The 21,050-nt window shown below is 51.4% G+C and overlaps 11 protein-coding genes across 11 annotated transcripts; 5 read left to right on the plus strand and 6 right to left on the minus strand.

Moving 5' to 3' along the window:
• Nucleotides 1–330: 330 nt before the first annotated feature.
• On the minus strand, nucleotides 331–1,453 carry M431DRAFT_334038 (hypothetical protein). The gene is made up of 2 exons (XM_024914374.1): nucleotides 556–1,453; nucleotides 331–467 (listed from the first exon to the last, which is right to left on the minus strand). Exons 1-2 carry the CDS (start codon nucleotides 1,061–1,063, stop codon nucleotides 376–378), a joined length of 600 nt encoding a protein of 199 aa, XP_024767854.1. The 5' UTR covers nucleotides 1,064–1,453; the 3' UTR covers nucleotides 331–375.
• On the plus strand, nucleotides 1,454–3,325 carry M431DRAFT_333680 (hypothetical protein). The gene is made up of 2 exons (XM_024914372.1): nucleotides 1,454–2,094; nucleotides 2,243–3,325. The coding sequence occupies exons 1-2, from the start codon at nucleotides 1,844–1,846 to the stop codon at nucleotides 3,030–3,032; spliced, it is 1,041 nt and encodes a 346-aa protein (XP_024767855.1). The 5' UTR covers nucleotides 1,454–1,843; the 3' UTR covers nucleotides 3,033–3,325.
• A 518-nt stretch (nucleotides 3,326–3,843) lies between these two features.
• On the minus strand, nucleotides 3,844–4,215 carry M431DRAFT_11164 (hypothetical protein; the record flags this gene model as incomplete). Its single annotated transcript, XM_024911803.1, has 1 exon — nucleotides 3,844–4,215. One exon carries the CDS (start codon nucleotides 4,213–4,215, stop codon nucleotides 3,844–3,846), a length of 372 nt encoding a protein of 123 aa, XP_024767856.1.
• A 508-nt stretch (nucleotides 4,216–4,723) lies between these two features.
• Nucleotides 4,724–5,719, plus strand: M431DRAFT_513926 (hypothetical protein). Its single transcript, XM_024920122.1, has 5 exons — nucleotides 4,724–4,854; nucleotides 4,959–5,059; nucleotides 5,127–5,150; nucleotides 5,239–5,363; nucleotides 5,441–5,719. Exons 1-5 carry the CDS (start codon nucleotides 4,800–4,802, stop codon nucleotides 5,613–5,615), a joined length of 480 nt encoding a protein of 159 aa, XP_024767857.1. The 5' UTR covers nucleotides 4,724–4,799; the 3' UTR covers nucleotides 5,616–5,719.
• Nucleotides 5,720–6,339: 620 nt separating this feature from the next.
• Nucleotides 6,340–6,681, minus strand: M431DRAFT_501444 (hypothetical protein; the record flags this gene model as incomplete). The annotated part of the gene is made up of 1 exon (XM_024918017.1): nucleotides 6,340–6,681. One exon carries the CDS (start codon nucleotides 6,679–6,681, stop codon nucleotides 6,340–6,342), a length of 342 nt encoding a protein of 113 aa, XP_024767858.1.
• Nucleotides 6,682–7,065: 384 nt separating this feature from the next.
• M431DRAFT_501445 (hypothetical protein) lies at nucleotides 7,066–8,685 on the plus strand (the record flags this gene model as incomplete). Its single annotated transcript, XM_024918018.1, has 7 exons — nucleotides 7,066–7,078; nucleotides 7,226–7,257; nucleotides 7,344–7,454; nucleotides 7,599–7,686; nucleotides 7,800–8,262; nucleotides 8,334–8,478; nucleotides 8,545–8,685. 7 exons carry the CDS (start codon nucleotides 7,066–7,068, stop codon nucleotides 8,683–8,685), a joined length of 993 nt encoding a protein of 330 aa, XP_024767859.1.
• A 389-nt stretch (nucleotides 8,686–9,074) lies between these two features.
• On the minus strand, nucleotides 9,075–10,135 carry M431DRAFT_487963 (hypothetical protein; the record flags this gene model as incomplete). Its single annotated transcript, XM_024916518.1, has 4 exons — nucleotides 9,075–9,206; nucleotides 9,343–9,432; nucleotides 9,556–9,673; nucleotides 9,795–10,135. 4 exons carry the CDS (start codon nucleotides 10,133–10,135, stop codon nucleotides 9,075–9,077), a joined length of 681 nt encoding a protein of 226 aa, XP_024767860.1.
• An 858-nt stretch (nucleotides 10,136–10,993) lies between these two features.
• On the minus strand, nucleotides 10,994–12,967 carry M431DRAFT_100720 (hypothetical protein; the record flags this gene model as incomplete). Its single annotated transcript, XM_024911245.1, has 6 exons — nucleotides 10,994–11,435; nucleotides 11,490–11,715; nucleotides 11,772–11,909; nucleotides 11,979–12,290; nucleotides 12,365–12,682; nucleotides 12,817–12,967. 6 exons carry the CDS (start codon nucleotides 12,965–12,967, stop codon nucleotides 10,994–10,996), a joined length of 1,587 nt encoding a protein of 528 aa, XP_024767861.1.
• An 837-nt stretch (nucleotides 12,968–13,804) lies between these two features.
• Nucleotides 13,805–14,309, plus strand: M431DRAFT_100708 (hypothetical protein; the record flags this gene model as incomplete). Its single annotated transcript, XM_024911242.1, has 2 exons — nucleotides 13,805–13,967; nucleotides 14,164–14,309. The coding sequence occupies 2 exons, from the start codon at nucleotides 13,805–13,807 to the stop codon at nucleotides 14,307–14,309; spliced, it is 309 nt and encodes a 102-aa protein (XP_024767862.1).
• Nucleotides 14,310–14,723: 414 nt separating this feature from the next.
• Nucleotides 14,724–17,605, plus strand: M431DRAFT_11171 (hypothetical protein; the record flags this gene model as incomplete). The annotated part of the gene is made up of 6 exons (XM_024911805.1): nucleotides 14,724–14,938; nucleotides 14,998–15,042; nucleotides 15,096–15,387; nucleotides 15,446–16,458; nucleotides 16,514–16,968; nucleotides 17,046–17,605. 6 exons carry the CDS (start codon nucleotides 14,724–14,726, stop codon nucleotides 17,603–17,605), a joined length of 2,580 nt encoding a protein of 859 aa, XP_024767863.1.
• Nucleotides 17,606–17,845: 240 nt separating this feature from the next.
• M431DRAFT_100542 (hypothetical protein) lies at nucleotides 17,846–21,032 on the minus strand (the record flags this gene model as incomplete). The annotated part of the gene is made up of 2 exons (XM_024911223.1): nucleotides 17,846–18,339; nucleotides 18,410–21,032. 2 exons carry the CDS (start codon nucleotides 21,030–21,032, stop codon nucleotides 17,846–17,848), a joined length of 3,117 nt encoding a protein of 1,038 aa, XP_024767864.1.
• Between the last annotated feature and the right edge of the window lie 18 nt (nucleotides 21,033–21,050).

Raw genomic sequence — 21,050 nt, forward strand, 5'->3', positions numbered from 1 at the left:
GTATAAGTTGGACCCGGACGTTCGGCAACCGTCAAAGATGTGGAGAGGGATGGATGCCATGCCGTTGATGGAGACTGCGTGATTAATGACAATGTCAATATGCTTTCATGCCCGAACTGCTGCCTGCTCCACGCCATCATTGGCGTGATATGTCAAAGAGACGGGGATGGGCACAGTTGTCAAAATAAAAGGTATCATCATGACAAAGAGGTTATTGTGGGAGGCACGTCTTTCAAAACAACGATACCGGCAGATTCCGATGCTTTGGATATGTATGTGAATTGAGAGGGAGAAGAAAGAAGCATAGCAATCTACCGTGTTTCCCCATCAAGGGGTCCGGGTGTCATGGCGTTTGCGCCGTGCGATTCTGCAACCCTACCTGCTTACTACAGTATTCACCCGATCTAGACAAAGACAGATACCTACTACAGGTATAGCGACAGCGTGATAGAGGTGGTGCTTGTGGCCTATTTGGTTGTTAGTGGGATGTGATGCATATAGAAAACGACGCTTAGTATGTAAGGTAATGTTGTGTGTGCGCTGATGTGGTCTAACCAGGTGAAGAGTGTTTGAACGCCTTGAGACGAGGAGACTCGATGGAGATCAGGTTGTCCAGCCGAGTTGAGAAACAGTAATGCGTGCTCAGATTGATTGCTATTACTCGACGAAGGAATAAGGTAATATATGTTGACAACCGAGAGGGGCCTAACAAAAGGCCGTTAATACTGACTGTATCAGTTAGGCTGTGATATACGACACTGTAGTAGCGGTCAGAGCGCCAGTGTGAGTGGGAATGGCAAGTTGATAGTACGGAGTATTGGCAGGATAAAACCGAAGCTGCCCTCATTGTCGACAGCGAAATGGCCTCTGATTTGCCTGCCCAATCCGAAGCGACGGAGAAAGAGAGCAGGATTTGGATTTGTGGATATTCGCCGCAGAAGAATGCCGCAAGGATGGAGATTGAAGTTCTCGAAGTCGTGTTCGTGTTCTTTATCGATACGAATGCGATCGCCGGGCCCCGTAACGGATGCGGCTTACTTAAGGCAAACCCGCCTATCGACATCGCGTCTCAGGCACCATCCGTTATATCAGCACATTTCAGTCTCCTCTCTGGCCACTCGGCTCCGCTCGGCGGTCCAATTTGATGCGCTGGACTCGGAGAGCCGTAGATGTTCGGACATTTCTATGGTGTGAATCAGACCACCTATTGGCGCCGGGACGTTGCAGCTCCGGGAAAGGGGGGAGAAGTTTGATGAGGAGAGAGCGTGAATATGGCAGTGTGAGTGTGTGAGAGGGAAGATACGGAACCGCGTAGAGATGCACCTCATTTTGCGATATACGGGGCCAGCTATATAAGAACCAGCCTGGCAACGGGGCTCTATTTGTTTGCCATTACATTGCATTGGAAACCAGATTGAAAACACTGGCTGGTTCCTTTTGCCTCCTCGATCTCTGCTCTACTCTATTCACAACTCTCCAATTGAGGTCACCACTACAACAGCAGCTCATCTCCATGACGACAAGTGGCGACCCTCGACAATCGAAACTTATCTGATCGATCCCTCCCCCCTACTCCTACTAACCTTCTCACTTAATTCCACGTTTGCGCCGAAGCTCAATCGGGATCCGCGTTGCACCCCTGAACTTGCGCCCCAGTTTTTATTTTTTTTCCCTCTCGTCTATCCCATCCTCCCCCAGACCGTCGCCTGTCTAGGCTCAGTATTTAAATTGGCCCTGCTGCCGCGACTCGACCGGGCTGCCCGCCAACTCCGAATCTGCGACAACACTCGCTCTTGAGTTTTGAGTTGCTAGCACTTCGGTTTCGGTTTCTGCTTTGCCTATCATGGATGTCGTGCTCGAGCTCACCGACACCTTCATCGCCGACCACGCCTACGCCTGGCTGTTCCCTCTGCAGCCCGCGCCGTACGACTTCCCCAAGGCCACGGCGGCCAATGCTTCAGCGGCCTATTCATCATGGACTTACAAGCCCGCGACCAAGTACTTCCAGGTCCAGCCGTATCCCGCTGCGTACCTGAGCTCTCTTCCCCGAGATAATGTTTGGCGCCAGGCCGTTACGCTCTTCCTCATTACATGGTACGTGCCTCTGCTCTGCCTCTGCTCTGCTCTGGATCTCGACTTAAGAACGCGGTCGCCAGATTGCAGCTCCGCGCCCCTTTCAACACACATACATACAGCTCCTTCTTGGTGACGGACAGTCTGGCTAACACGTTCGCGACTCTAGGATCTTTGGTCTTATTGTCTACTTCATTTTCGCTACCCTGTCCTACGTCTTCATCTTTGACAAGCGCACCATGAACCACCCCAAGTACATCAAGAACCAGATCTGGCTGGAAATCGTCCAGACCAACAAGTCGATGCCCTTCATGTCTCTCCTCACCGCGCCGCTCTTCCTGCTCGAGGTCCGCGGCTTCGGCAAGCTCTACGACATCACCTCCGAGGGACCTGGCTTGTGGTACAACATCCTCCAATTCCCCCTCTTCCTCGTCTTCACCGATTTCTGGATCTACTGGATTCACCGATACCTGCACCACCCTTGGGTCTACAAGTACCTGCACAAGCCTCACCACAAGTGGATCATGCCCACGCCCTTTGCCAGCCATGCCTTCCACCCCGTCGACGGCTTCATGCAGTCCATTCCTTACCACGTCTTCCCCTTCATCTTCCCGCTGCAGAAGATGGCCTACGTCTTCCTCTTCGTCTTTGTCAACTTCTGGACCATTATGATCCACGACGGCGAGTACCTCACCAACAACCCGGTCGTCAACGGTGCTGCTTGCCATTCGCTGCACCACTCTCGATTCGAGGTCAACTACGGCCAGTTCTTCACTGCCTTTGACCGCATGGGCGGTACCTACAAGATGCCCGAGGCCTGGATGTTCGAGAAGGAGGTCAAGATGTCCGAGAAGAAGTGGAAGGACGAGTCAAAGGAGGTCGATGCCACTGTCAAGGAGGTCGAAGGTTCCGACGACCGGACCTACGTCCCTGACCTGGCGACCAAGAAGAACAAATAAGTGCGCGCACATATTTTCTCGCACAACAAGCCTTCTTTGCGACGTTTTTACGACCATGAAAAGTCCCATCCCCTCTGGCGCGAACGTTGAAAGTCGCGCTACGGCGAGGTGCCTGATTGGTGCCAAATATTTTGTATAATCTGCCGCCACATGTTTTATTCTTACCTGCTGTGTACATAGTTTTCAAAATTCTAATTGGGTGGATAATGAGAGGGAATCCCATGGCAATCATGCGGCTTCACTATCGGGTTATTGTCAGGTATTTGGGTGGCAGAGGCGTTTAGAGGACATGGGATCACGAAAAAAATGTCTGTTGAATGATAAAGATATAGTATATTTTCATTTGATTACTGATATCAAATGCACCGGTGTCTATAGCCCGGCGATGTAATAATAATAAGGCATTTTCCCCAAACTCCAGCTCGGACAAAAGAATGAAGAACAAAAAATCCAAGTGACGCTCGTCTTGAGGAGTTGGCCGTATATTGCATACACCCACTGATTGATTTTCTGACCACCAGAATTTCTGCCTGATAAGATGACAAAGGAACAAGAGAATAAAATGAATTTGAAAGAGGACAATGAATGGATACGTGTGCGGCCAAGCGCGACAAGCAAAAAAAGATAAAGAGAAAGAAACGAAAGAGGACCAAAATAAAAAGAAGAATAAAGATAAAAAGAGAAAAAGAGAAAAAAAGAAAAGAAAAGGCTCCGCGAAAAGATGCTCCAAATGGCGAATAAGGATATTTGTTTAATAAAAGATTTGAGACTCCAGACAACGCAGCGCTGTACAGAGTAATCGCTCAACGCTTCATGAGAAGCTGACAAATTTGGGGTCTCTAGGTCGTCCGTCGGCTCCAATTCCGTTGGCCTTGAACTTGTTCTCCATGTAGACCTTGCGCGCCTGGTCAAACGGCAGGCGCCTCTTCTTCATGATCTTGAGGATCTCGGCCTTGCTCTCGTCGTCCAGGCCGGCGCGGCCGTCGCCATCCTCGACGTTGCCGCTGAGGTCAAAGGTGCTGCTGGAGAGGCCGGCCTCGATGTCGCCGGCGAAGGTGGAGGGCAGGCGGGAGTAGAGGTAGTCGGAGCCCGGGAGGCGGCGGAGCCAGCAGGATCGGGTGAGGAAGAGCGCTGTGGCGAGGACGACGAGGGAGATGCAGAGGGAGTAGAGGAGGTAGGCCATGGTGACGACGGAGATTCTTGGTGTTTTTTTCGGTTCAGTCGGAGAGGTTTTGTTGGTTGATTAAGGAGTGTTTGCAGAGAAGGAAACGAAAGAAAAGGAAAGCAGTATAGTGTCGAGTGTAGCGGGAGAGAGCCTTGAGATGCGGCGACTAGCAGATGAACCAGTTCATGGCTAGGCTGTTGCTCTGGTTGTTGGTGTTGGCTGTTGAAACGAGCCTCTTGTTGGAGGAATGATTGGGAAACGGAACGGATTTGGTGAGGCCTCAGCTGCCGTCTGACGTGTTGCATGGCGGCTTGCAGCGAGTGGCTGTGCGGGATCCATTCAAGCTCCCTGCTCGCCGCATGTGGGCGCTTTGGGGTGCCTGTCTTGCCTGTGAGATGAAATTGATGGCGCCACCAGCCACAAGAGAGCGCCCCACCGATTGGATAAGGAGCTGATAACGATGCTCTGGCTGCGCTAACCGCAATGCGGCAGCTAAGCGAGCCCACACTTTTTGCAGGCCGAGTGTGTTTCTTTACATCCAGCGAAAGACGAACGAACCTCGAAACGTCGCGAAACATCACAACAACTCGACAACCGACACAATGGCCGCTGCTACTCTGCCCAACATTTCCTCGGACCTGATCTGGGAGGTCGTCCGTGAGTTTTTTTACTTTCACCTACGGGCTCGTTTGATACAGGAAGAAACAAAGAGAGCTCGAGAAGACGACGTTCGATGAGGCTAAAATGATGAAATTGGATAGGAAGCAACAACAGCTACCTCCACAAGACTGGTGCTGCCTCAAACGGTGGTGTTCAGTTCTCCCGCGACCCCCTTAACCTGAAGAACGTCCACAGCCGAAAGGTACGAGATATCACTCCGATGGGAATAGACGAAAAGCACTAGAAGGGGGGCTAACTGTTTGGAATAGTACGCTGGTTTCGTCAACGAGAAGGTACGACACACTCCGATCGAGCACGGTCTTCGACTATAAACAAGGGAAAGGAATTACGTGGTTTACTAAAACATGTTGAATTGAACAGGCTGTCGGCATTGCCCCTGGCGAGAAGGGCGGCGTTGTTGTCACCAGCAAGAAGACTGCTGCTGCTCACCAGCCCAGCAAGTCTGCTGCCCAGACCTCCATCGGTGGCGGCAAGTCCACCCGCAAGTGAGTCTAAGTCTAGAGATTATACGATATCACTGGGAGGGGAATCTTTTGTTATATTGACACAAATACTGCTGTAGGACCTACAAGGCCGTTGCCGCCCAGGTTGCCAAGTCCGGCTACCGCGCTGACCTCCGCGCCGCTGCCATCGAGCGTGCCTCTGCCATCCGCCGATCCCAGCTCCCCGTCAAGGCTGACCCCGAGCCCAAGCTGAGGGGCAAGAAGGCCAAGGCTGCTGCCGCTGGCGAGTCCTAAATTTGGAAGAACGGGACGAGAATTGGAAAGGCTTTGGGGATGAGTTGGCTGGGCTGGGAGTAGGGGTCTGAAACGGCTTTTTCAACTGTACATTTGGCCTGGTTTTTTGTTAAAAAGGAAAAAGAGAAAAACCCTCCCTTTAGAGGTTCGTTGTTACAGGCCGGAGCTGCAGCTGGATCCCGAAACTGTCGAGACGAAGAAGAAACTTTTCTACTGTGGTTGCCGATGAGGTGCCGCTTTGAGGGTTCGCAGGGAAGAGAAACAATTCCAGTGGATTCTCGCACAATGGTTCCTTTATGATGAGTGTGATGTGAAATTGCATGTAGTGATTGATGTGTGGCTTGAGATGTATTTCCGGGGGTCGGAATTTGCTGGCTCTCTTTAGCTATGAAGTGAGTATCTCAAGGAATTACGATTAGGTGGTTATAATGCCATTGCATCGCCACTTGATTCCACAGCCCATGTCCTCCGAGTGCCGTCGGGAGAGAGCCAGCAGCATACCCGGCCTATGCTCCCGGAAAGAAGCCAAAGTCGGCAAATCAAACAACCAAAGTCGGCAACACTTATTAACGTTGTCAAATGCACAAGTAAACAATTATATAAGCATTACTGTAATCACAGACCGACAATTCAAAGTCATTCACGTCACGTCCAATTCCGATCTCACACGAGCTCGGCTACCTTACCTGTTGGCTCATCCGCTCCGGCCCGGCAGACCTCGGAATCAGCGGTGCTCTTCCGACTGCGTCCCCTTAAGCCGTGCACAATCACAAGCCTTCTCTTGTGTGTTTAATTCTCGGGACCTTGCAGCCCGGGTCGGAATGTGACGGGGGCCGCGGTTCATTTTCGAGATGCTGGACGATCTTTTTTCTTGGTTTCTTGCTGATGGTATTACTGGTATCGTAGCTGTTACCAATTCGGCGTTATAACAGATATACATGTGCATTGTAAGGCTGGCTTTGCTGCACCCCGATTGGCCGGCCCCCGTGTCATCGGCGCCGAAACAAGCAAAGCACAGCACAGGCATAACAGCTAGACTACCTGCGGTGATGCTAGCAAATACCATCCGTAGCAGCACGCCGTGCCTCCAAAGTAAAGTAAAAACGCATTGGCAATAGGCGGCCCCTCCCGACTGTCCATTTTACCCCTCCATTAGCCTTCCAGGTTCCCTGAGAGAGAGAAAAAAAGGCCGCCTGAAAGCAGCGAGTGGAGGCCGTTAAGGGAATATAGCGCGCCGAGTCCCTGCGGCGTGCAAGAGCCATCCCCAAGGGTACCTTCCTCCCCGTCTTACGCAATTCCCTCTTGCAAAAAGTATATCCATCCGCTCTCCATCTTCCTAACCTTTCTCTTTTTTATTTTCTCTCCAAGCTTTCATCTCTGAATATCTTCTTTTTTGAGCCATCTTCTTCTCCCCTTTTATTCCTCCCACATATTCCCTATAACCGCTACCATGGTCAAAGCAGGTATGGCTATTACTGTCCTAGAGGCGCGAGCACTGAAGTTGCCCCTCAACCCCGCACCACGGCGACGTGAAGCTGTCTGAAAGAGCTCGCGTCATTGAGGTGAAAATGGACTGCGGGCAAACGTGATACTGACGGTTTGTGCGATAGTTGTTGCTGGTGCCTCTGGAGGCATTGGACAGGTATGCATTCTTCTGCTCTGATTGCGATTGCGATCCATCTTTGCTTTCATCTAGCTAACAGCGCATCTTTTTGCGATATCCTACAGCCCCTGTCCCTCCTCCTCAAGGGCAGCCCTCTCATCGACGAGCTGGCTCTGTACGATGTTGTCAACACCCCTGGCGTTGCTGCCGACCTTTCTCACATCTCCTCCCCCGCGGTAAGCTCCCAGCTCCCAGCTCCCAGCTCCATCGTCCTCGTGGTCTCCCGACTCTCCGCATCGCCGACAGCCACCTTGCGAGCTTTCCCTTGACCCGACTTCCGCTGCAGCTCCAGCTCACTAACGCCGCTGTGTTTTTGATAGAAAGTGACTGGCTACCTGCCCGCCAATGACGGCGCAAAGGCCGCTTTCAAGGATGCCGACATCATCGTCATCCCCGCTGGCATTCCCCGTACGTGCTACAACTCATATGACTCCTACAAAAATCTAGCTGGGGCTGGCTCAAAGCCTCGGCATGTGATTTGAATCCCGAGTTGCCGCTGCTAACGCTGCAATTGCTCACAGGCAAGCCTGGCATGACCCGTGACGATCTCTTCAACATCAACGCCGGCATCGTCAAGGGCCTCATTGAGGTCATTGCTGATGTTGCCCCCAAGGCCTTCATCCTCGTCATCTCCAACCCCGTCAACTCCACCGTCCCCATTTCCGCCGAGGTCCTCAAGGCCAAGAAGGTCTTTGACCCCAAGCGCCTCTTTGGTGTCACCACTCTGGACGTTGTCCGTGCCGAGACTTTTGTTGCCGAGATTGTTGGCGAGTCCCAGCCCCAGAAGCTCACCATCCCCGTTGTTGGTGGCCACTCTGGCGAGACCATCCTGCCCCTCTTCAGCGCCGCCCAGCCCGCTGTCAACATCCCTGCCGACAAGTACGACGCTCTTGTCAACCGTGTGCAGTTTGGTGGTGACGAGGTCGTCAAGGCCAAGGATGGTGCTGGTTCCGCCACCCTCTCCATGGCATATGCTGGCTTCCGGTAAGATTTCAACCCGGCAATTGTTTTTATTCACTTTTTTATGAGACAGGCATTGACACAAATAAACTTAGATTCGCCGAGAAGCTGCTTCGTGCCGTCAAGGGCGAGCAGGGCCTCGTCGAGCCCAGCTACGTCTACCTGCCCGGCGTGCCCGGAGGTGAGGCTGTTGCCAAGGCTACTGGCGTCGACTTCTTCTCCGTCCCCGTCACTCTTGGAGTAAGTTTACACTTCCGTCCCATGCTTGACCCCCAAAAGATGTGTGTTGGCTAACTTTGAACCCAGCCCAATGGTGTGGAGAGCGTGTCCAACCCTCTTGAGAAGATCACCGAGAAGGAGAAGGAGCTCCTTGGCAAGGCTGTCGAGGGCCTCAAGGGCAACATTCAGAAGGGCGTCGACTTTGCCCACAACCCTCCCCAAAAGTAAATACTTTCCTCCTAAACATCCAACCTGTTGGTAGCTGTTCAAGTGTCGAGGGAGCCGGTCTTGAGGGACAATAGCTATGAATACTGGGTATAATGAATATATACGCGTGCATAAGCAGGGTGGCTGATGATTTGCTTTCTTTCATAGGCTGTAAACTGTCCCCAGAATCTCTATCCCCATGCGAAGCCCTTTTCCCTCGGGACAGCTTCTCACTCCACATTGATTAGTCCACTGCTAGTTGCTCTTGGCTGAGTTGGAAGATTATGCGGGAGAAGTATTGGACGGACTTGTCGTCGTCTATTTGCACATGGGGGTCAATCCATCTTTTCGCGCTCCATCTTTTTGGTAGATTCGAATCGGGCAAATATTGTCTCAATGCGGTTCGGTTATTATGGCTTGGCGGCGATGGTCTTGATTTGGAATATAGCTGCTGGTAGCTCGTTGACCTCGGCTTGGACGGTGGCGCTGATACCCAGGGCAGCCAGAGCGCCGCGAATGATGCCGCAGGGAAACCATAGGAACTGAGCAAATTCAAGTAAAGCAAGTTAGTTAACAACTCTCGTCTTATTCGAACCAATATTGGACCGTGCGACGAATGGATTAGAGGAGCGCTTGGTTGTGCTCTGTTGTGTTTGTTTGTGTGTTTGTGTGACGTACAGGCTGTGCGCGGAGGACGGCTTGGCTGCCGGTTTCTGTGCTCATGCGGGAGAATGGGCGGAAGGCGTTGTCGGTGAGGACGTAGACTCCCTAGATTTATGCGCGCGCGCGCGCGGTGTCAGTACAAGTTTTGAGTTTTTTTTTTTTTGATCCTGTGATGTGTGTGTTGTTTTGTTTGGGGGTTGTAAGTGTGTTGTGTGTGGGACAACGTACGCGGTGGTTCGTCTTGAGATTGTCAATGTTTTTGCCGAAGACGAGGGACCAGAGGTCTTTGCAGAGGAATTTGATGACGTCGAGGGTGTCGTTGAAGCGGGGGCGGTCGCGGGAGAATCTGAGGAAAGCTGAGTGTCAGCTTATGTGTCTCTATATTGTCGATTCGATTGAGAGACGGCGCAGGGGTAGTTTGTATGGGAGAAGAGCAAAGGAGGATTTAAGTTGCTGAGAGTAAGTACCTTTCTACAAGACCCTGACCGACGCGATACCCCTGCGACTCGAGTCTCAAGTGCACCGCATCGAGGTGTTCTTCGTCGTCTATCCTCTTTGGAGAATCGGCGACGGGCGGATGATGCGCAGCGGCAGCGGAATCGGATTTGCGATGATGCGAAGAGGATGTGACGCCGTCGGGGTTCTGAGTAGTAGCGGAAGAGGAGGAAGAAGGAAAGTCGCGCTGGGAGGTGACGCGCTGGGCGAGCGGGACGAGCTCGATGAGGAGGAAGTCGAGGGAGGAGGAGGAGAGGAAGGAGGCGGTTGGGTCGGTGGAGTTGAAGGGGGGCATTGGGGGGGAGAGGGACATTTTTGCTGTTTATTTGGAGAAAGAGAAGAGAAGAGAGTGGAAGAATGGAGGAGGAGGAGAAGAGGTGGGAGGGAGTTTGGGTGAGGGAGTTGGTGATGTTTGGAGGTTTGGTGGTGAGAGGTAAAGTTGCAGTGCAGTTGGTTTAATCGATTATGGTGCTGCGGTACAGGTACAGATGGGTTAGTACTGGGTTGGGGAAAGGGTGGTTTTGGGTGTGTGGGGTGGGATTGATGTCGTGGGGTGTAGAAGTAGATGTACCAATTACTGGGTGTTTTGGGGAGATGACATATAAGCTGCGTATGAGCATTCTTAATACGTGTGTATCAATGTGGGTTCGTTCTGATTAATGCGATTGACGTTGTTTTATAAGATAAGATACCTGATGGGGTGGAAGTTATTAGTACTGCTTGGTATAAGCCGTGAATGAATGAACACTACAGGCCGTATGATACACCACATGCACACTCAACAGCAAAGTATTCGTATCTAGTTTCGTAAATCAACCTCTAATCGGCAAATCGCCGTTAACTAATAATCTAATGTAGATAGTCATACAGCTTTACATGTTTCCTCCCCTTAATAATAGAAAAAAAAGCAGATAAAAACTGGCATTGTACCGACCCTAGGGGAATCATCCTTTTTGTCCCTCGTCACACCCTAAACGCCTCTGCTGACTTGATAAATCAAACTTCTCTCTCCTCTCCTCCTCTCCCCTTTCATCTCTCTACCATGTCCCATGGTATAATCATTTATATATTGGTTTCGCTTTATAGACAACACTCATCGCTTCCTCCAACGCTTCCGCTGGCGAGGCTCTGCCCGCTGACGTCTCGTACTCGCTGCTTCTAGACCACTCTCCTACGACGGATAGTTGCTGGGTGATTCGCTCAGGAACGGGAGGCTCGACGAGCCGCGATAGCTGCTTCCTCCCGTGTGTTGCCGTTTATGTGGCCGCTGGATGGGCTCTTCGTCGTCAGACGACAGCGTCAGGTCGATAACTGCTGGCGCTGGTCGTTTGGCGCTGTGTGAGCCGGTTCGCGGGGCCGAGTGACCGTCTCTACCACCAGAGCTCATCTCTGTGTAGGACGTCATATTTTTCTTGGGCGTTTCTATTCGACGGCCGGTAATGCTGATTTCGGATACCTCCAAATCGTCGTCGTCATCGTCGTCCTCAAGTGCTGCCCCATTTGGCCTGGATGATGATTCCTCCTTGGGTGGTTTGCTAGACCACCTGCCATTTGGCTCAATGGTCACGGTTTCCAGGCTCTTTGACGTCTTTTCCAGAATGGCCTTGACGTAGCTAGACACTGGTTAGCATGTGACAAGAGGATTGATGGAGCTGAATGATACGCACCCATCAACAGCTAGTTGGTCAAATGGCGCTGATTTGTTGCAGATAGGACACAGCCATTGTGGACCTTGCTCCTGAAGCTGCAAGTAAGATGTTGCGTCAAAGCATTGCAAATGTGTACAGCTCAAGCTGCGGCAAGGCACTTCTAATCTCATGTAGGATAGAGGGCATTTGAGGGATAGCACCTGAGATGTCGCTACAACATCTGGATCTTGTGCTATTTTATTCACTACCACGAGCACGTTAGTATGTGTCAGGAGACCACCTCGTCCGGGAAAGCCTTACGCTCAGATATCACCGATTCTTCAGAAATCTTTCTACGGTTGGATATTGTCGTGACCAATTCAGGAACTGAAGTGGTCTTGCAAAGGTTGACGATGAGGTAGAATTTCTGCCAAGAACAGAATAGTGTTAGCAGAAACCCTCAAGAAAGGGGGCATATGTGGAAAGCCCATCGAATCGCCCTCCATTTTCCAGAACCAGCAATTCAACTTACCCTGTTCGTCAGCGCATATGTAAACTCAATGTTGTTCATGTAATTTCCCCTTAGGCGGAGAGCGTTGGTTATGTCGACTGGCCTCGTTGAGCCGGGCTTGTTCTTGAGACCTCGGAGGTTGGCCTTGATCTCGTCGCCATTTACCCGAAGCTCGGACTGGTGTGGGAACGCAACGTCTTGTACGCCGCTGTCGTCGCTAGCACAAAACACCATGATTCTGTATGATTTGTCCTCGTTGCATCGCTGCAAAACGGGGTGGTCGCTTAACCTCAATGGGATGGTGACAGAGTTCCTATGCTGTGCCATGGCTGGAGATGAATGCCACCGGTTAGCCGGGATTACAATAGTAGGGAACCAGAAAATTAGGGATTCTTGCCTTCACAGGTGCGCAACACGCTCACAGCGCTTTCAACGTAATAGAAAGGGCTTGGCTTGAACGAGAAACTATACGTTCCATACGAAGATGCCGGAACTCCATTTGCCGAGACTTGTCCATATGCCCGTTGTCCAGAATAACTACTGGTGCCGTAGGATGACGACGATGACGCGGATGTAGGCAGAGCAGGTTGTGCTGTAGACCCGTTGCTTCTAGCCGTCGCGGCCTTGGCAGGACTCGCTCGCTCTTGAAAGGCCCTGAGGATGCTGTGGCGGATCTGATGGAATCGTACGACATCGTTGCTGGTAACCGTTTCGTTTATCACTGTGGGATGGATACAGAGGTTAGCACATATGCAAGGATTGAGATGTGGCCCGAGGCTGTGACCGCAGAGATGGGCCAAGGAGCACGCGAACAGTGTCGCGATCAGGGCGATGCAGAAGAGAGGGGAGACCTACGTTGTACGATGCGTCGCTGAAGCTCAGCTTTGACGCCGGTGCTCTTGAGCCCATTTACTTGGCAGATGGATGAGAGTTGTCTATTGAACAGAGAGTTGCCCTGGACCTGCCTAAGCAGCGCGTTCACGTCATGCCGCGAAATCGACGTCATGTTGGGCGATGCCATGGTTGCGTGATGGCGCGAATCGTAGGTCGAGGGATGAATATGGTTGCAAATGCATCAACGGGTGCGGACAAGTCGGGGGTCGAAGTCGAGAGGAGAGAAGAATTGGGCTGAGATGGGAGAGCGTGAAGCGATGCGGACGTCGTCTCTATCGGAATGCGGTCGAATCACCCTATAATCTGGGGACAAAGGACGATGACAAAGGACCAAAGATTGATTGGAAAATAGAGTCGCAAAGCAGAGAAGAGCGGATTCTAGCCGCTGGACGGCGCAGGCGGTCGCTGTGAGGCCAGCTGCGATGCCGGCAGATGCCGCGATGGGGAGCCTGACTGCAGTTTCGCGGGCGATGCAAGGCAAGGCGATGCAAGGCAGAGGGAGTTGGATTTATATCGGCGGGTGCCGTGACTGCGATGGATTGGACTGGATCGGGTTTGGCAGAACGCGCAGGTGATGCAGCGGCGTCCTTCACATTCACTCTCTCCTCACCCTCGTCGTCCTCGCCATCAGCCTCGGTCGCTTTTTGCAAGCATGGACATGGTGCTAAGATAATGATTGATAACTCGACGCTATCGCCACAAGACTTTTGGGCATTGGGCAGGCGGCGGCAGCTGGCAGAACCGAGTGCCTTTGCTGTGAAAATGAGACGCGAAAAAAGATCGCCGGCGCATCAGCCACAGTTTGTGCCGATACGCCACATCTGCGCTTTATCTTATCTTTTCCCGCCGTTATCGTAACTTTTCTCTCTTCTCTGTCGAAGACGAAGACAAGCAACCATACACCAAACGACGTATTAATAGACGGACAGAGTCCAGCAATACCGCAATCATGGCCAAAAGTTCTCGATCAAGCAGCAAGAAATTCAACAACCAGCGCAAGGCCGCTTCCATCTTCGGCCCGGCAGAGACTGCAAGACAAGAGCGTCTCTCGGCCAAGCTGCTGGAGTTGGCAAAGCAGGCCAAGCCCGAACCCGCAGAGATGAAGATTGATGGTATGCTTTCGACCAGATGCGCTCTATTCTACACTTTTGATTCTCTAACATTGCTTGGCAATAGATGGCGACAATGCGCCCGAAAAGGAAGAGCAGGCCGGCGCAGACGAGAACTGTATGTCCCACCTCTCCTCTCTCCTCTCTCCTCTGTGCCCCCAGATCGACCCGACGCTTGCTAACATGTTGTGAAACGCAGCCATGGACGTCGACTCAAAGAAGCCAAACAGACCCTTCAGCGCCAAGAAGGGCATCAACAAGAAGAGGAAGAAGTCGAGCATTGTGTTCCCCAAGTACAGCGACAGACTGAGGAAGACTGCTCGAAATGCACCAAAGAAGGCGTAACTGATTGATTTTTAATTCTGGTTTCAATTTTCTTTTGCTTCTGTTTCTTTAATCGTTTATACGGAGTACTCATTATACATATTGTCCTACATATCAGCTCTGCAGTCTCAATTGACGATACCCATGACAATCTCCAAAAAAAAAAAAAAAGTTCAGATTTGATGGCGCGCCCTGATTTCCTGTGGCGCAGCATCCTCTCACTGTAGATTCTCCCTTGGCCAATCATTCTTCCACTCCCACTGGCTTCGTTTTAGAGCTTCCTCTAACACTTGGTGAAAGGGAGACTCAATTTCTCATTTATACGCGCCTCTCCATATGGCTTTCACTGTGCATAATCTTAATGGAACACTGACCCAAGTCAAGGCGCCTCTCTAGCCACTTTCTGTCGTTGATTGACTCTCTTTTAATAACAACATGGTGGCCTCAAGAAATGGGTCGCTTGCAAGCTCACTGCTGCTCGCTGCGGCCAACCTTCTAATTCCGCTTTCTATCCTCGTTTTTGCCACTGGTTTTTTCCCGTATAAACCTTTTCTTCCTGGTTTGGCCGAATTTGAGCCTCTCGAATATGGACCTCCGCCCAAGGCTCCCTTTGATAGACTCGTATTCATGGTGGTTGATGCGCTGCGGAGGTATAGTTGAAACTCATCCATCTGGACGCGCCGTCACTTATACTGAGATGCGATGATAGCGATTTTGTATTTTCGGAGGAATCTGGATTTGAATACACTCAGCGGTTAGTTCTGTACGCTCACAACTGTTGGCCTCAGTCTCTCATAGTTCCAATAGCCTCATTCGAGATGGCAGTGCCGTCCCCTTTACAGCAAATGCTCGATCACCCACGGTGACAATGCCTAGAATCAAGGCCATCACCACTGGGTCGATTCCTTCTTTTGTTGACCTTATTCTCAATTTTGATGAGGCTGACACTTCTTCCACATTGGCCGCCCAGGATACGTGGCTGTCTCAGCTCAAGGCCAAAGACACTGGCAAGCTTCTCATGTACGGTGACGATACGTGGCTCAAACTGTTTCCTGAGACGTTTGATCGCCACGACGGAACCTCTAGCTTTTTTGTCGCAGTAAGGCTTCGCACGTATGTTCTGATTGATGATTCCCTTGGCTTACATGTACCTCAAGGACTTTACGGAGGTGGACAATAATGTGACGAGACACATCAACGATGAACTTGAGAAGGATGATTGGAGCTTGATGGTTCTACACTATCTTGGCCTGGATCATATTGGCCACAAATCGGGACCCCGAAGCACGCACATGCCTGGTAAGCAGCGCGAGATGGATGGCATCATTCACCAGCTGTTCAACGCCCTCGAAACCAAGAGCCACCTTCAGTCGACGCTGCTCGTTCTCTGCGGCGATCACGGCATGAACGACGCAGGCAACCACGGAGCATCATCTCCTGGAGAAACATCGCCCGCTTTAGTCTTTCTGGCGCCGAAGCTCAGGGAAATATCGTCCAGGTATCCGGCCCCTGCGCAACCCAAGAACGAGTACGACTACTATTCCATGGTTGAGCAGTCCGACATCTCACCGACTCTTGCCGCGCTCCTGGGCTTTCCCATCTCTAAGAATAACCTTGGAGCATTTATCCCGGAGTTTTTACCCTTTTGGCCGAGCTCGAGCGATAAGGTGCAGATTCTCATTCGCAACGCGAGACAGATCCTCAACATTGTCACGGCGGCGTTTGGAGGCGAACTCTTTGATCTCCAGGCTTCTGTCGACCCGTGCGTGTCCATATCTTCGGATGTTGATGAACTGGCCTGCGAGTGGCGCAGGATCAATTCACAGGCCGCTTCGCAGGCTGGTGCCAAGGAGGTCGACCAGGCGTGGCTCTCAGCTACCTCTGCTTGGATTCGCAGGGCTCAGGATCTGATGAGCAGTATGGCGTCCAACTACGATATGTCGAGACTGTCGCTCGGCCAGGGACTGTCGGTTGCTGCCGTGATTGCCAGTGTTGCAAGTCTGGGCCTGCAAGGGTTCTGTCAGGCGGGATTTTTGATGCCGTTGTTTCTGCTTGCAACGTCGTATGGGCCCATGATGTTTGCTAGTAGCTATGTAGAAGAGGAGCACCATTTCTGGTACTGGACGTCTACTATCTGGCTGGCATATCTCGGTGTTAAGGAGGTTCAAAGGTAGCCCGATCATATCATTGCTTCTGTCGTTCATGGTTGTACTGACTATCCTCAGATGTTCACGTCTCTCTTCGATATCAAACCACGTACTAGCCTTGGCTGCACTAAGACTCATTCGAAGCTGGAACCAGACGGGCCAGAAATTCGCCGGTGAATCAGACACTGTCAAGAGATTCCTCATTCCCAACCCTGAAATTCTTTGGGCGCTCATCACCTTGGCGTATGTCGTGGTGACGTTCCAGACTCTGCAGAGCTTATCTGGTCTGCCGTATATCCTGGCTACTTCTCTTATGCCAGCTGTCTTCTTGGCAACCTTCACTTTCAAACTCGCTTTTACTGCGGAAGATGCACCTGAGTTGGTTGTAGGATTTGCTCATGACCTCCTGGACATCTTTCAAGGCCCATCCCTCATCTTCAGAGCAAGGATCATCTTTGGACTGCTCGCAGTGTTATCCGGATTCGCCATCTATCGAGCAAAAACCGGAGGCCCTCGAGCCTCTCAATCGTCCGGTAAGTCTACAATCATTACATCAACCCTCTTCCATAGCTCTTCAACACTTCTAACTAACACATCAACCAAATATCAGTCGAACTAGTCCACCATCTATGCACCCTCCTCGCAATGACCCAATCCCGCGCCACAAACATCCCCCTCTTCCTCCTCTCCAGCATCATCCTCCAAACCCTCCAATCAACCACCCTCTCCATCGCCGAAATCACCGCAACCTCCATCGTCCTCCAATACACAACCTTCTTCGCCTTTGGCGGCTCCAACGCAATCTCCTCCGTGGACCTCTCCAGCGCGTACAACGGCATCAGCGGCTTCAACGTCTTCGCCGTCGGCGCGCTCACCCTCATCAGTAACTGGGCGGGGCCTATATTCTGGACTTCGGCGACGAATATGCTGCTTCTGCAGAAATATAGAGAGGGGAAGACGGATGCGTTTAAGAATCATGTCATTTTGTTGACGATTTTCGTGTCGATGAGTGTGGCGTTTGTGATTGCGGCGTGTACGGCGCTGAGAACGCATTTGTTTATCTGGACGGTGTTTTCGCCAAAGTATTTGTATTGCATGGCGTGGAGCCTGGGGCAGCATTTGTTGATTAATGTTGGCTTTGGGAGCTTTTTGTTCTGGGTGGGTACTTGAGTTGGTATAGAAGATATAAGGCTCTCGACACTTGGTTTTCAGAATAAGAGTTCATATTCCAGACACTCATCTAGACCTGCTACATATTTTAGTATAATAGAAAAAGAAGACGATTGCGTTATTTTAAATCATAAAGCTACGTAGCCAATAACTGTATCGTTTCCCCTGAGTCACTCCCATCTAAACCAATTTGCTTATATACCTATATTTCATGACACATTAAACACTCTTGAGGTTTCCTCACGCATCCTCCATCTTGGTATCTTCATCTGACAACAGGTCTTCCACAAGCTCATCCCTGCTCGGGTTCTCCGGCACGACAGTGCCTTCGTCACTATTCCCATCGCTGTCATCCTCGACTTTAATCCTTTTGTTGCCATTGCCATTGTCGTTGTCGTTGTCATTGTCATTGTCATTGTCATTGTCATTGTCGTTATCGTTTTCCTCTTCCAGATTCGATGCGACGGACTTTTCGCGCGATTGTCGATCTACGGTGACCGATACGCTGCGGCTGGTACGACTTTGCGCTGGGCGCTGTTCATCCAGACTGTTGACAATCTTGCCCAGGCTGACGTGGATCTTGTACAGCGCGTTGCGGCCGGTAGTGTCGGTGACGAGACCCTCCTCGACGGCTTCAGAAATAGTCTCGTAGGTTTCTCGGAGCTTCTCTTCGGTGGAGTTGGGTGATACGTAGAGTTTTCCGAGAAGGCCAGCAACCAGCTTCTTTTCGGCTTCTATCAACTTTGTTAGCCAAGGTTCTTTGAATATTGATATGTAGGGGGGCCGTTTTGCGGTCAAACTTACTGCTAATGCTTGCACGAAGCCTTTCTAGAATATCGCAGGCAAAGTCAAGATGTACATCGCCATTGACACCCTTCTTCTCCCCGTCAAGAAGGATTTCTGGGCTGTAGCATTTCCGCGGGTCGGTCCAGTCCGCCAAACAAGCACCAATGGTCGTCATGCTAACCATGTCCTCCTCAACATCGACATCGTCATCCTCCAGACCCTCACGTAAATTGAGCAGAGAATGCAGGGCTACCAGAGAAACCTTTCTCATGAGATTCTGATTCTCTAGACGAGAGAAGCAGAATACTGGCAAGAAATAGTTGAGGGCTTGTCTAACTGTCTGGTTGGTAGAGGACGCGGGATCAAAGTAGGCAATCACTAGGGACTTTAGCAGCTCTTCGCAAACCTCTTCGTCAGAAATGACGCGGCCTAGGAGCAGTTTGGATGCTGCTATAGTAGCTGCGGCTTGCACCTCGGATGACCTGCCACCACCCTTGACTGCCTTGACGTATACCTTGATAACAGCTGGAGTCGAGTCCAGCAGCTGAGATCCATGGACGTTCAAGATGTCCGTCAAGATATGTAGGGCAGTGATCTGCAAGGCTGTGTGTCCCTTGGTGAAGAAGTGGATAAAGAGTCCCAGGTTTTCTTCGGCCAACGAGCGGTCCAGTAAGGCGCATAGTCCAAGGCAGAGGAGACCTCTTTCGCGAACAGGTGCCTCGTGGCTCCGTACAGCTGGAACTACCAGGTTGTTCAGCATGGACACCAAGTCTGTATTGTCCTTAAGGTTTCCAGTGACGTGTGTAAGCATGCATTGGACAATGTGAAGACACTTCAAGTTGATGATAATTTCTCTCACTGCCTTCTCTTGAGCCTCCTCTTCAGTCAGCTCAGTTTCCTTTTTGGAATCAGGGGCAGGAGTGTTTTCCCGGCTCCTAAGGTCGGATTTGGCAGAGACGAAGCTGTCGTCATCTTCTCCAGGCACATCCTCATCCACAATTGTATCGTGCACATCGGCAACGGCTTCGAGGACAATACTGCAGAACTCTCGCTCTCCAGCAGCATCCGGAGCGCAAATGTACCGAAGAGCTTCCATGGTAAGTTTTGTTACCTCATCTGGGAGTTCTGGGATGGCTAGGGACTGGCGAAGCAGTGTAAACATTTTCCTTCGGCCGACCTCGTCAGAGTAATCAAGAGTCAATGCTATGTGGAGCATCTGTTCGATGATGAATTCCTGCTCAACGGTATCCTCTTCATCGTCTTCCTCTTCAAGGTTTGCCACTCTTTTGATGGCATCCACCAGGACCTTCAGATAGCGCTCCAGGAAGAAAGCCAGCTTGGTGACTTCTGGGAGCTTCTCCTCTACCAGGGCCTCGTATCGACCATTGCCTTCGCTACGGCAGAAATCATTGAAACTTCTAGCCATAAAGACAGACTCGGCAGATAGAGTCTCCCAGAACCTGTCGTCCAAGACCACAGCCTCGCGATAATCTGGACGACCCTCCCAAAAGCCGTTCATTGCCTCAAGGGCCACTCCGTTCTCGACTCCAGAATTGATGACGTCGATTCGCTCCAGAAGTTCCAACAAACCTTCAAAGTTTGGTGGAGCTTCCTCTGTTGGCGGTACGCCAGCACAGTCCGCAATCCAGCGCTCCCGGAAAAGCCTTCCTGCCGCCTTCCGTACGTTGTCGTCTCGGTCACGAAGACCCCATCGGAGGAGCTTTTCTCTCATGGATAGCGACAAATGACGGAAGTCTCCCAGAGCTGGCAGAAGACGAGAGTAGACTGCCCTTCGAGTGGCAGCGTCCTGATCCCTTGCACGCTCGAGGAGATATGGGAGCGTAGCGGGTAGGATTGGGAGATTCACCAGAAGTGATCGTCGGACGTCAGCACTTGAATCGTTTTGTAAGACGTCTAGGAGTTTATCCAAGAGGCCGGTAGACGGGTTGTCGCTGTCGTCTGATTTGCCGTCGTCTTCGGGCTGGTTTCCTGCGAGTCGACCAAGGCCCAGCACCGCCTGAACGCGGACCATGGCTTCCTTGTCTCGAATTCGTTTCAACAAGTTGTTGCGGAGGTTCTGAAACAAGTCGTCGTCGATGGCCTCAAGAGAGTTGATGATGTGAGAGACAAGCTGTGTTGATCTAAACCGCACGTACTTGTCCTTGGCCTGCATCAAGGACTGCGCAGTTCGGAGGACCTCTGTAGAAAGCCGTGTGCTTGGGGTTTCGGGCATCAAGCTCGTGTCGACATCGGCCTCATCCAAAAGTTCGTTATCCTTATCCGAAGCATGCCGCAGGAAAAGCCCAATGAATCGGATCAACTTCTCTCCAACACTCTCCGCCTTCTTCACCGGCATGATGCGCAGTACGCATCGAACGAATTCGTGGTTGAACGCCTTCTCGTCGAATTGGTCCTCAGACGGGTTCTTCGTACTGACGGGCTCGTAGCAGCATGATTCCTGGATCTTTCGAAGGTTGACCGCCAGCTTTCGATGCGTGGCCGTGGTCCTTTGCGCATCGCGAAAGATGGCGCAAACTTGATTTCGAAGCGCACTGGCTGGTGTTTCGGTAATTTCTACAGGAGCCTCGGTCTTTTTGGCCCTGGCCGGTCTCCCCAGACGCGCGCCTGATCTTGTCGGCATTTTTGGTTGTTGAGATCC

The sequence above is a fragment of the Trichoderma harzianum genome (genome assembly GCF_003025095.1).
Source record: "Trichoderma harzianum CBS 226.95 unplaced genomic scaffold M431scaffold_28, whole genome shotgun sequence".
Taxonomy (NCBI): Eukaryota; Fungi; Ascomycota; class Sordariomycetes; order Hypocreales; family Hypocreaceae; genus Trichoderma; species Trichoderma harzianum.